The sequence below is a fragment of the Meles meles genome, chromosome 7 (assembly GCF_922984935.1).
Source record: "Meles meles chromosome 7, mMelMel3.1 paternal haplotype, whole genome shotgun sequence".
Taxonomy (NCBI): Eukaryota; Metazoa; Chordata; class Mammalia; order Carnivora; family Mustelidae; genus Meles; species Meles meles.
Window position 1 is genome coordinate 58,990,829 of NC_060072.1, and position 13,702 is coordinate 59,004,530.

The 13,702-nt window shown below is 38.6% G+C and overlaps 1 protein-coding gene across 1 annotated transcript in view; it reads left to right on the plus strand.

Annotated features, from left to right (window-relative positions):
• The window catches only part of PTPRO (protein tyrosine phosphatase receptor type O), a 242,160-nt gene that overhangs the window by 203,621 nt on the left and 24,837 nt on the right, over positions 1 to 13,702 (plus strand). The window contains exons 16-18 of the mRNA XM_046013693.1: positions 608 to 676; positions 3,048 to 3,131; positions 9,476 to 9,511. Coding sequence (XP_045869649.1) covers positions 608 to 676; positions 3,048 to 3,131; positions 9,476 to 9,511 — 189 coding nt within the window. The remainder of the gene's footprint in view (positions 1 to 607; positions 677 to 3,047; positions 3,132 to 9,475; positions 9,512 to 13,702) is intronic.

Here is a 13,702-nt window from a genome sequence, read left to right on the forward strand (position 1 = left end):
GTCTTCCACTTCTGGAAAAAAAAACAAACTTTAACAATATTTTCTACTGACAGATTAATAAGCAACCTTTTGGATAAGAGGCACCGCATGAGCCAATCTGATTCAGTATGTCTCACTCTTTCTACTCTCACCTCAAGTGATGAATCTCATGGGCATCCTGACATGAGGGGAACATTTTGGAGGAAAAAAAAAAAATCCAATTTAATCCACCACCATTTTAGAGAAGAAATCCAAATGCTTTAAAAACAACCCCACAAAGAATATGTGTTAAAACAGAAAACCCTCAGGCTAGGAGGCTTTGTGAAAAATATTATACCCCAAATAGTTCAAAGATTTATGTTAGGATCATGAGTGCCCTTTGGAAAGGATTGTAAACCAAATCCTCTTGGCTTCAAATAACTTGATTAGGCCATGTGCAACCTTATGAAAAACTTTTTTATCTTTCTATTTTGCATTGCATGCAAAAGAGGAGCACATGGAATTTATATTAACTTATATTTTTTAATTTAATACTGTGGTGATAAGCCAGTAGAGGCTTTCTTTTATGTCAAGGTAAAAGAGTGCTCTGTCAAGCAGTAACCTTGATTTTGTGGTTCCTTTCGAACAGGGAATGCGGAGCAGGAACCTTTGTCAATTTTGCATCTTTGGAGAGGGATGGAAAGCTTCCATACAATTGGTGAGCATCACTTTGGAACAAGCCTCTAAATAGATAGCTTATCTGTGCTGTGTGTGTGCTCCAGACTTTATTTTACTCTTTTGGAGGGTTACATGGTTTTGTCTGATTGTGCTTTCACAACTTTGGTGAGAGTGGACCTTCCAAGGTTCGATTTTCGTCACTGAATATATTAGTTTGTATAGGCTTACTATGTTATGAGGTAGAGAAAATGTCTTAGTCTGCTGAGTATTCACTATATTAAGCAAAGGACTAACACAGGCATGGGTGTAGCCCCAAACCTTGCTGAAGAATGGCTTCAATGCAGGAGTCACACTGAAGGAGTGGTGACGAAGGTGCAGGACAGACCCCAGTGAGGCAGCAGGAGACAGGGAAGCCTATTTCCAACTGACATTTCAGTGCCTGAGAATATGAGCCCCCACTTCTGTTCAGAATTGAGGAGACATATTCAGGCCAGGGCTCTCAACTCTTACACTTACAGGTAAATAAATAGCAAAGGCAGTAAAGTCCCATGGGAAAACCTGGCCTTATTTTATTTTTTCCCCATGCCTGAATATTAAGGATCTAAAAGGAGGAGGTATTTGGAGAATTAAGAAAGCATTATCAGGAGACTAAATTGCTTGATATTATACCTTAACACTGATATATGAGAATTAACAATCCTATCCCCTGTGCCCTGCAGTGGGTACCCAACAAAACTATTAACGAAGTCACCATTTAATATAAAGCCAACACTGCTTACATGACCAGGTTGGTTTATTTTGCAAGCCATCATGCAAAGCACATTAATTTAAATGGATACATTCATGTTAATCCTTGGTAAATGGTCTTTTTTTTTTCTTGTTTCCCTCATCCCCCCAAAATGGTGGTCTTCAAGAAATAGATAGGTGAGACTAGAAACTTTACAGAATCTGTGAAGAAGGGAGGGCTTTAATTGAAATATAACTTCTGCTTCCCTGAATGGGCATCTAGCAGTGGAAAGTCTACTTGAAATAGGATTCTTTTTAATAAGACAATATGTTGTACTATTTTTAAATTGTAGCCTGAATGGAGTTTTGCTATTTAACTACAACTAACCCAACTGTGAAGAAGGAAAACTCATAACCCCTCAATGGTGAAAAGTTAGTAAACAGTTCATTTTAGGTTTCTTCAAATATATTAAGAGTCTTGCCAAGATTAAGAAACTTAATTCACTGATCCTGTCTGGCTCGCCCTTTAAAAAGGCCCAGGCCCAGTCACAAAGCAGGGAAGAATAGCCCATCTAGAAATGGACCCAATCATACCTGGGACTCAGGGCAGCTGTCTATGTATTGACTAACTGCACACTCAGTCCCAATTGAAAGAATATGGGACACCAGTTATGGGAGAGCTAAGGGAAAAGAGAATTGACTTCAGGACCTTTCTAGAAAATCTACAAAACTCTCCCCCTGCTCTTGGCAAAGACAGTTTTGCCAGCACCCGCCTGTTCTGGCTGACAGAATAGATTTCTCAGTGGAAACTTGTAGTGACTAAAGTGACGAAGTGACAGCATTTCTCCTCCTACTTCCCAGTGTAGCTATAGACTCAGACATAGGCTATTTTAAAATCAAGATTAATGAATGCTCTATTTTGCACATGGTTTAAATACCTGAAATTTCATTCACACCCCACTTTTTAGACCAGTAGACTGAATTAGAAACGAAGTACGACAAAATACTCTTGCTCTCACTCAGCTCAATATTAGGCATATTACTGACCAGGCAGGTTCACGAGCTACTTGTCTTGAATCAATGATACCTGAGCATCCTCCGATAGCTCTGTTTTAAGGGTTACTTTTTAGCGATGGTGAATTTACTTAAACTAAAAGTAATATAGAAAGTCACACCTGACAGTGCAGCTTTCTAAGAATGAGCCCCAGAAGCTTGAGGTCTTTCCCAGAATCAGCATAGGTGGAAATTGACCTTTGGTAGATATTTCCTCACACAAGCCGCTGTTAGTGATCAAATGATGCTATAATGGTTCCTTAAAATAGGTTCAAGCACGGAAGAGACAATAATATCCAAGAATAAGACTGGAGATAATTAATGAGGCATTTAAGAGCCTCATTAAACTGAATGTAAAATGTAATCACTTAATAGCAGACTAATCGACACAAAATAAGTTGAAAGGAATATATCTGATTACTGTATGGATGTGTGCGAAGAAAACTGGTGTTGGCAATATGAGAGCACTTAAACCCTCATGTTTCAGACGGAATAATATTTAATTGTAATTAAGATGCTTGTCATTTTAATTGATCCCGGTAGGTGATTTACTGATATCTGTTCACAGTTTATGTTACTAACTCTTGCCACTTTTTCATCTTTACATCTGTTATATCTATTAATGCTCACAGGCGTAGGAGTATATTTGCTTTCTTAACCCTGCTACCCTCATGTCTTTGGACTGATTATCTTTTGGCATTTTATATTAATCCTTGGTAAGTGATTTTTTTTTTTTACTGTTTATGTAACACAAAGTCTATAAAGTTAGCTTTCCAGAAGTAAAACCGAAAGGAAAAATTCTCTTTAATTATCTGATGTGTTTGGGCAGTATCTAAAATTATTAATCATGTGTTGAAATGGATTAAAAGAGTTTATGGTACCAAGATGCTAACTAACTATAATGTTTTTCCAATTAAAATTTTCTTCTTGGGATGTTCTTGGCAAGCTTTTCTTCCATTTATTACTAGTCATTTGTTTCTTCATTCAGTCAATGCATTGGCTTCTCATCTTTGTAAATGATGCTTTCCATTTTCCTTACCATCTCCATCCATTAGAGAGCCTCGTATTTCCAAAACAGAAGAAATGCATTTAGGTAGAGAAGTGCAGAATGCTATACTCTTTGTTTGCGTTGTAAGTGTTTTCATAGTAATGCTAACTCAATGAATATTGAGCAACTAAGGGCAAAGCCTCATTATTTAATTATCTTATCTAATTGTCCCCACAACTTTGCACAGCCGCATCCTAGACACATGGAAATAGAGGCTTATGGAGATTATTTTAACATCATACCACTATATAGAGAATCCAGGTTCGAATCCCCAGTGTCTCCAAAATCTATTCTTTTCTCCATAAAAAGCAGCTTCTTTAAATTCTCCTTTTCTTAACTTTTAAATCATTTTAGTAATCAAATCTCAAATAGTATCCTTTTCAGTTTGCTTAAAATCTAATAACAATAATTTCGAAATCTGGAACTAACGTATCTAGAAGGACTGTTTCCTTTCCTGAGCCACAGGAGAAAAGGTAGTAGTTTCCTGACCAAAACCAAAAATCATTGTCCTGAAGTATCCAAGGTGTTTAGGTACTAAATTATGTACAGACAGATCCAGATATATGGACAAGTTCAGAAGGACTTAGAAAAAAGCAATAAAAATAGCTCATGAGGGGCGCCACGGTGGCTCAGTGGGTTAAAGCCTCTGCCTTCAGCTCAGGTCATGATCCCAGGATCCTGGGATCCAGCCCTGCATCCGGCTTTCTGCTCAGCAGGGAGCCTGCTTCCTCCTCTCTCTCTGCCTGCTTCTCTGCCTCCTTGTGATCTCTGTCTGTGAAATAAATAAATAAAATCTTTAAAAAAAATTAGCTCATGAACTGGAAAAAATGGCACCTGAGTAGGGAGAGTGGGGGGAGAGTGAAAGATGAAAAGCAATCTATAGAGTTATTTATTCCAAAAGGCAGTTGACCAAATGTTCCTCAGCTCCTCCAAGGACAGAATAAACACAGCGGGCAAGGTTAGGATTTCAAGTTGCAATGGAAAAAATAACAAAAAGGACTTCCTCACAGAAGAGACTAATACCAGCATGGGTGGGGGGGGGGGGTATTTTGTTTTTTGTTGTTGTTGTTGTTTGGTGGTTGGTTTTTTTTTTTTTTTTAAGAGAGAACAGAGGAAATGTGTTGAAACATGGTAGACACTGATGTTCTAAGTAATGGAATCAGAAGAATGTCCTAGATGATGAGGACTCATTCGCTGTTACTCCAAGTTGGTTTTAATAAGTTTTGAGTATAGGGCTTTACAATAGCCAACATGATATTTTAAGTATTTGACATCAGATAGTATTCAGGTACGAGTAGTGCCAAAATTCCATTTTGACCTCCAAAATAGGTGTCACTTTTCACTAGACACCTACTAATCATTCTCAAGTATTCTACCTATCATCAGAATACTTCTACCCAATACCCTTAAAGTACCCTCCACGATTTCAGTTCAAACGCAAGCAAGAAAGATGCATATACTACTGCATTAATTTTTCTGCTTAATTCTCTGACTTTCCCTTTCTACCCTTATATCAGGCCTGTGCTTTTTTGCTTATCTTTCTTAATAGGTCCCCCTGATGCACATATATTCAAATTCCAACAACCCCTTCAGGGTCTGCTATTTATAGTACTGATCAACTAGCATGACACCCATCTTGGTGGGGGGGGGGGGGGCTTCAGTAGTTGTGTTTGTTTGTTTTCTGTTTAGAGTCTTTGTTTGTTTGGATTTTTTTGTTGTTGTTGTTTAAAAAAAAACAAAACCTTCAGTCATTTTTAGAAGAATGGTCTTGAGACTGTAAATGGTTATCTCCAGGTGAGAAGAGAAGGCAAAACATGGAGCCCCGGGCTTTCTGTCACTTTCAGTAAGCCATACACATAGAAACCAATGAGAATACACTAAACATGAACTCTGTTTTCAGCCCTAGGTTTGTGCTAGGTCAGATATAACAAAAGGAAAATACAAGATCCTTGTTTTTTGGTTTTTGTGGTTTTTTTTTTCAGGTACAGCTAGCTTAGCACTCCCAAAGCCACCCGAGGTCCCTACTGTTGGCGACTTTTCTCTTCTTCTAGTAACACATGGATGCTTCCCCTGCTTTCATTTCCTAGAGAGTCACTTTAAACCTCCTCCAGATGCATCTACTTCGTATCTCACCTCATCTGTTAACAACCACTAGAAACAGAGCCCCCCACCCACCTCCTTCCTCACACACAGCCTGGTTTCTCCTCTAAACTGCCAACTTCGTGGGAATAGATGTTCTCGTTAATTTTTTTAAATCCTCCTGATGAGTGGCCCATGTGGATATCAGGAGACGCTTTCTCTCTCATTGTGTTGCTCGAATCTTCTCCCAGGGCGATAGCAAAACCGGAGCCGGTCACCAGTGCCCGAGGTGGCTTAGTCTTAAGATGGTGTTCTGCCAGGATTTCTGGCTACCCTCATCTCCGTTCGGGTTTCTTAGAGAAAACCATTTCTTTTGGACCAGCTCTATCTGGATTCATTGTTACTACTGTTTTTATTAATGCCATAGTCACCTCCTGCTCTGCTGAAGTATCCATCTGCCTGCTCGAAACCCGCCACAGTCGTCATTTTAACCATGAGGCAACATTTAGTTTAAACTGCTCAGCTTTCCTCCTGGTTATTGCATATTTTATTCAGAGAATGATAGAACTCTAAACGCCTTTTTAAGAGTTGGGGATGATATCCAGTTAGCTCATGAAAAAGTAACTAGCACTTGGGAAGTTGGGGACAGTTAGGGTATTGTGGGTTGTTTCAGGATGGTTTTGTTTGTTTGTTTTTACTCATTGTAAATCCCATGCTTCTCCCATTGCCTCTTTTCATGTTCCCCTTCGCAATGAATTCCTGTCTGTGCGGCTTTCCAAGATCTCATAACCATGAAGGACTTACGCATCTTAACTTCTTGCAGTCATTAAGATTTTGAACCTTCCCTAACTGATAAAACTAAAGAGAAAATTAACAGATGTGCATGACTGTGTATGTCTATATGCTGTTCGTCTATGCGTGGTATCAATTACTCAAAAAATCTTTTGCAATGACAAGATGACACCCTAAACATCACCTCAAATGATAACAGGCACACACACTAGCTCTTTCCATAAAGTCCTGATGTCCAAATGGCTGGCAAAACCTTCATTTACATGTTTAAAAGTGAATCATCCCCTAATTTAAGTCTTAGAATTAGCACAACAATTGAAAAGGTAGGAAAATTCCATCCGCATGGCCGTGGAGTCTCATAATTCAGTTCTGTCCTTGTCCCACAGCCTAAGGTTATGAGAATTTGGAATCTTTGGGAATTCTGCAAAATCTAAGCAGAACATAAAGGTTGTACACAAATCATGAAGACATACACTTAAACATACACTTTTGGCATTAAGTTATTGAAAACATGTGGTAGAATTTTACATTCTTAAAAAAAAAAAGAATTTTACATTCTATGTAAAATTCAATCAATGAATGAGATTGAAAAAAAAAAAAGTGCCTGTCTTCCAGGAATCAGGTTTCTACACAGCTGTTGAATAGTAGCAGCTTAATATTTCAGCACTGAATTTATTCAGTGTCACTCTCCCACATACATTTGTTTCTCCCCAGTTTCCCTTAAAGTCTGTTTGGATAGGAAAAGTTTGGTTTGGGGTTTGTTTTTTTCTTTCCCACTCCCCGTCACCAAATATGTTGGAAGCCTCCTGACTTCACCAAACCGTTAGTTATCTCAGCGAACATTCCTCTGTCATAAAGCACCAAAGTCATTAGCTCCCATGATACAAAGTGAATGTGGGATTCCTAAAGTTGACCACATTGCCCTCACAAGAGCTGAGTAAAAATTATTCAAAAGCAGTTCTTTTAGGTTCCCAAATGCCTAGATGATACAACTCTGTCCAACATCACAGTGGTGTTTTGAGGGGGTGAGGGAGAGCCAAAATAAGAAGTGGAATGTCTGTTCCCTCTACATCCCAAACGTGAAAGACAGAAGATGAGGGAGAACAAATAGCTATGGAATGGATTGTTGTCACTCAGAAGTAGGAAGAAGTAAAAACAGCCTGCAACCAGGAAATGAGAACCAGAAACACCACTTGTCTAAATGGGTATTTCCCCTAAATTCCCTGTCTTTTGTAACTTCCTATCCATCTACCAGTTCCACTTCCCGAGTCTAGTATCAAACTCCACATTGAATCATTAAGTAAAATTGTGAGAGACACACAGCAAAGGTATTTTGTTTCAACCCAATTCATGAAACACTTATTGAGCACCACAGTGTGTCCTATTACCTGTGCTTAGCTCTTGTAGGGGAGTGGGGGGTGGGGGGAGGACTATGCAGCAAGGAGCACAGAAGCAACTGACAGACCCTGGGAGAAACAGCCCATGAACAACACGCTACAAGAGCACAGAGGAAGCAGTGTTCCATTGTGCTACAGACTTTCTAGAATTGAAGGTACTCGGATATTCACAATTCTAATTTTTTTAAATAAAATTAAAATTAAATAATAATAAATAATAAATATTATTTATTTAAATATTATTTATTTAAAATATATTTTAAATAATTTAAATTTAATCTTTAATTTAATTTAATTAAGTTAATTAATAATTTAAATATCATTTAAAATATATTTTAAATATATTAAAATAAATATAATTTATTAAAAATAATAAAATTAAATTAAATTAAAGATTTTGTTTATTTATTTAGAGAGAATGAGCATGAGCAGGGGGAGGGGGAGATGGAGAGAGAGATTCTCAAGCAGACTGAGCTGAGCAGGGAGCCCAACTCGGGGCTTAGTCTTGCAAGCCTGAGATCATGACCTGAGTCAAAATCAAGAGTCAGGTGCCTTAACCAACTGAACCACCTAAACACCCCCACAATTTTTAATATAATAAATATTCTGGCACATGAGAGTCTTCAGATCACACTGGTTTTTTACTACAGATGGCTTATTTTCTGCAAGTTTGAGTGCTTCTACCAATACTTAAAGACCTTGGGAAACTATTTGTAAAAACTGTTACTCATAATCATATCAATATTTATCATTTATATAAAACAATAAAAATACAGTAATGGAGTGTTTCAGCAGAGACCATATGCGCATTCACTAACTTAGATCAGTGATCTCTTGTTGGTTGAAAATGATGACCCTAAATACCCCCTAAAAATGTAGTTAACCAAAGTATGCATTAGCATTACCCATGTTTGAGCTTACAGAATAGCAATGAATTAAGAACTGGTTAGTAATAGGTACAATCTTCAGATAGCTTAAAAAAAGAGTTCAAAATTGAGTAAGAACAATGCTATAGTAGAATTCTATGATATGTGCCAGGGTGCCAGGGTGCCTATGTCAGTCAAGCATCCAACTCTTGGTTACCACTCAGGTCATGAGATCGAGCTCCGCATCAGGCTCTGTGCTCTGTGCTCAGCACAGAGTCTGCTTGAGATTTTCTCTGTCTCTCCCTCTGACCCTCCTGCTTGTGCACACACTCTCTCTCTCTCAAATAAATAAATAAATCTTAAAAATTAAAAAAAAAGATACATGCCAACACGGAGAGCACAAAGTCACATTCCCAGGGAAAATACTGAAAAGATTCTTTGAGTCTTTGACAACCAACATTTCCACCTTCCCAGACATGTAGGTTTCCCTTTTATTCCCCAATTCTTTCCTTCTCACCTATAGATCTTAGAGTTTTCAGGCAACATATATTTCTATTTATTTATAAAATACTTCAGCCACTTAACCCCTAGTAGCAAGAGATTTTATTTCTAGAATTTAGTATTTGGCAAACCCAAAATGTAAAGTACAAGTATGTTCCTGTAATCTAATAGATTGTTTAAGAAGTCAATCTAAAATTATTATAATTATCTTCTCATTTAAGTAAAATTAATTAAACAAACTGGAGGTATGTTTAATGAAAATTAAATACAATTGAGGTGTCTGATGTAATTGTTTAAAGCTCTTGAAGTTTCATCATTATGTCAATCGATTCTTTTGCCCAAATAAAGCTGTCTTTTTTTTTTTTTTTAATTCTCAGGAGTAAAAATGGTTTAAAGAAGAGGAAACTGACTAAGTAAGTTGTTTTTTTATTATTGAGATATAACCAACTTAGAACAGTGTGTGAGTTTCAGGTGTGCCGTGTGTTGATTTAATACACAGATATAACGCAGTATGAGTCCCACCGTAGCATTCAGCCAGCACCTCCATCCTGTCACATAATTACTGTTTCTTTTTGTGGTGAAACACTAAAGATTAGTCTTACAAACTTTGAAGTATACAGTATGGTAAGTTTTTCTTACTGTTTCATTTTAAAACATTTTTAAAATTTCTTCCCAGTGATCTTCACTTCGCAAATCAAAATGATTGCTTGTCTTCCAATAGGAGGGATGCTTAAGAGAGCGGCAAATGTAGGGGCCCCTGGCTGGCTCAGTTGGAGAAGCATGTGACTCTTGATCTCAGGGTCGTGAGTTCAAGCTCCACATTGCGTACAGAGATTACTTAAAGAAAGAAAACATTAAAAAGAAGCAAGTGTATATTTCAACAGCTAAACCATTACGTGTGGGGGTGTTTACACGTATGTGTGGCAGAGGCCACTAAGAAAGCATATCACAGAAAACAAGTCAGGAATAAGGAAAATTGTCATATGAAAACTGAGAAAGAATGCGGTGTTGGGAATTATAATAGTCTTATAGGAGGAGGTCTGCCATTTTAAATCGAGAAAACCTCTAATAGTTCGCTAAATCAAAGTTGTACAAAAATATTTGCCATTTTATACTTAAAATGCTGTGCTTAGTGCAGGGAAAGGCTTTTACTCTATTTGATATTATAATCAGTACTTTGAGAAATGCTGTCTCAGGAAGTCTTTGTAATAAATAGAAAAGAATAATTACTGTAGCTAGCCTTGGTTTCACTTATCTACTGAATTGCTAAGTCATAAGAATTAAGATTCTGGAGCAAAAAATTACCCATCAGTTGATTTCAAAGGTCTAATTAGATTGTCAGCTCCAGGCCATTAGTTAAAACTCTGCATATAAAGAGTGGAACGTTTCCATACCTAGAGTTTATCCTTGATATTTGCCTAGGATAAAATATTGATGAATTAATAGGAGGCAATTAGGGATTCCAGTCAAATCTGTGGCATTCATGGCAAAAATTAACAAGGCAGGAAACAACAAAGGCAAGTATGTGGAGAAAGGGAACTCTCTTATACTTTTGGTGGGATGGCAAGCTGATAGAGCATAGCCACTTTTGAAAACAGTATGGAGTTTCCTCAAAAAGTTAAAAATAGAGCTACCCTATGACCCAGAAAATGCACTAGGGGAGTATTTACCCCCAAAGATACAGATGTAGTGATAAGAAGGGGCACATGCACCCCAATGTTCATAGCAGGAATGTCCAAAATAGCCAAACTGTAGAAGGAGCCAAGATGACCTTCAACACATGAATGGATAAAGAAGATGTAGCCCATATATACACTAGAATATTTCTCAGCCATCAGAAAGGATGAATACTCACCATTGGCATCAACATGACTGGAACTGGAGGGGCTTATGCTGAGTGAAACAAGTCAAGCAGAGAAAGACAATTTCCATATGGTTTCACTCATATATGGAACATAAGGACTATCATGGAGGACATTCAGGGAAGGAAGGGAAAACTGAAGTGGGGGGAATCAGAGGGGAAGAAGAACCATGAGAGACTATGGATTCTGGAAAACAATCTGAGGATTTCAGAGGGGAGGAGGTGAAGGGACAGAGAGGGTAGCTGGGTGATGGGTATTAAGGAGGGCATGTGTTATAATCAGCACTGGGCATTATATGCAATAATGAATCATGGAACACTATATCAAAAACCAATGACATACCATATGGTCACTAACTAACATTAAAAAAATGTTTTTTAAATTAAAAAAAAATCTGTGGCATTCACGCTAGTGGAGTACATAAAAAAAAAAGAAGTTGATGCAGAATATTTCTATTTAGCCTTGAGTGACATACAGATTTTTTCAGGTACAGATAGATAACAGAATAATTTTTTCCTAAATCTATTTCAAATCAGTGTGTGTTCCATTGGCATCCAGCTGATGCAGGAGAGACAACAGCAACCAGAGCAGAAGAGAGCTAGTGTCACCTGAACAGAATGATTTGACAGGAACAGACTTTGTTATCCAAGATTTTTGGTTGGGTTGTTAAGTGAGGTGGAGAGGCATGTTAGAAGACAGTCTCTGGACCAAAATGGGAGACTCTGTTAGGCTTCCTCCTCCCAAGACCTGGCAGGGAGGAGGAGAAGCAAGACATGGACAAAAGTCTGGGTAGATTACAGTTGTGGTTGACCCTGCCCACAAGCCACATCACGTCACATCACGTCACATCACATCATGTCAAATCAGCTTCCTCCTTCCATTTTCTCATTTTCATTCTGGTCCTCTCTCCTTCTCCAAAAGCCTTCTCTAAAAACCTCTCTAAAAGAGGGGAGCCCCTGGGCCTGAGTGGCTCAGTGAGTTAAGCCTCTGCCTTCAGTTCAGGTCATGGTCTCAGGGTCTTGGGATCAAGCTCTGGCATCAGGCTTTCCGCTCAGCAGGAAGCCTGCTTCCCCCTGCCTCTCTGCCTACTTGTGATTTCTCTCTCTGTCAAATAAATAAATAAAATCTTAAAATAAAAAATAAAAGGGGGAGCCCCTACCCCACATTTTTATTTGTTTTCTCTTTACCCTTTCTCTTTCCCTCCCAGAGCCCTCCCTACCCCACCATGTCCCTGTGGCTCCCCTTTCCAGTTTCTACCTATTCTCACTTCACCCCTCCTCTGTTCTACCTTCTCTTCTCCCTTTTCTCCCTAAACCTTTTTCCTCCTGATCTCTCCTCTCTCCTAGCTTGTTTTGCTCCTCTTTACCATACTCCTCCTCTCCCTGATGTTCATTCTATTGTTTCCTGGCCCTTCCTCTATCTCTCTTTTCCTTTTGCTTTTTCTAACCCATAAATATTTTCTCAGACTGCTTTCCCTATTTGTGCTTCCATTCTCCTGATAACGGGATGAACGCTAGAATCCTTAAACCCAACCTTAAGGTCAATGCACTGCTCAAAGACAAGTCAGAGAGGGCAGGTCTAAGGGAATTCATTCTAGGACTGGAGCTCCAACTTTAGTCATTCTCTTGGAAGGTGGCAAATTTGACTTGGGATGTCCTTTAACCAGAAACATTCTCCTGCGGAGCTGGTCAGCATTCCACTGCTGAGTAGCCATGTGATCTTAAACTACTCCCTTTACTCACTTAGCCTTGGCTGTCCCACTTGAAGCATGGGGCTGATGTTGCCCATGTCTACTTCAGGGATCAACTGAGCAATAAAACATATGTGAATATGTATGCTCTGGGGTGTGTTTTATGGAACCAAGTCATTAATGCTATTAAGTGAAACAATTAAAATTCAAGTGTAATCTGGGAGGTGTAATGCCCTTTAAAATCTACTAAAATCTTGGGTGCCTGGGTGGCTCAGTGGGTTAAAACCTCTGCCTTCAGCTCAGGTCATGATCCTGGAGTCCTGGGATCAAGCTCCGCATCGGGCTCTCTGCTCAGCAGAGAGCCTGCTTCCTCCTCTCTCTCTCTGCCTGCCTCTCTGCCTACTTGTGATCTCTGTCTGTCAAGTAAATAAACAAAAATCTTTAAAATCTACTAAAATCTTAACATAATCTGTCATATTGGTTAATCAACAACTTTAAGCAAACAGCTATTCATAATACTATGCTTTTGCTAATAGGACATAAGGCCACAGGTAGAGGATACAGTGGAGAAATTTGCAGTAAGACTAAGGGAAAGGTCTCTGTGTGGATCCTGCCAAAGTGGAAATGCCTGGACTCATTGCCAGAGCTCAGCATCGTGCAAAGCTTAGAGAGCAGGTTGGTGTGGGTAAAATCCGGGAAGGATAAGCAGCTACGGAAAACTGTAGGAAATAAATTATAATTCTTATTCACAAAAGGAAGAAGGAAAGAGGTGAGAACTTTGGCTAGAGATAGAGACACATAAGCTCAAATGCATTACTTGATTGTACGTTTGAGCCTTTTTGATACTTTTATAGACACACAAGCCTCTAAACATGGCTCTCAAAGAATGAGGCTCTAGAAACTTTCTGGATATGCTCTTCATTGCGCTGACCCTGCTCTGCCCTGAGAAGACAGTGTAGTTAGCAGTACAGTGCCTATAGTTGTAAAGCTGTTTAAACTTCTAAGGTTCTTTAATATACTGTGTGTCAACGTTGGAAGGTAAGTATGACCAT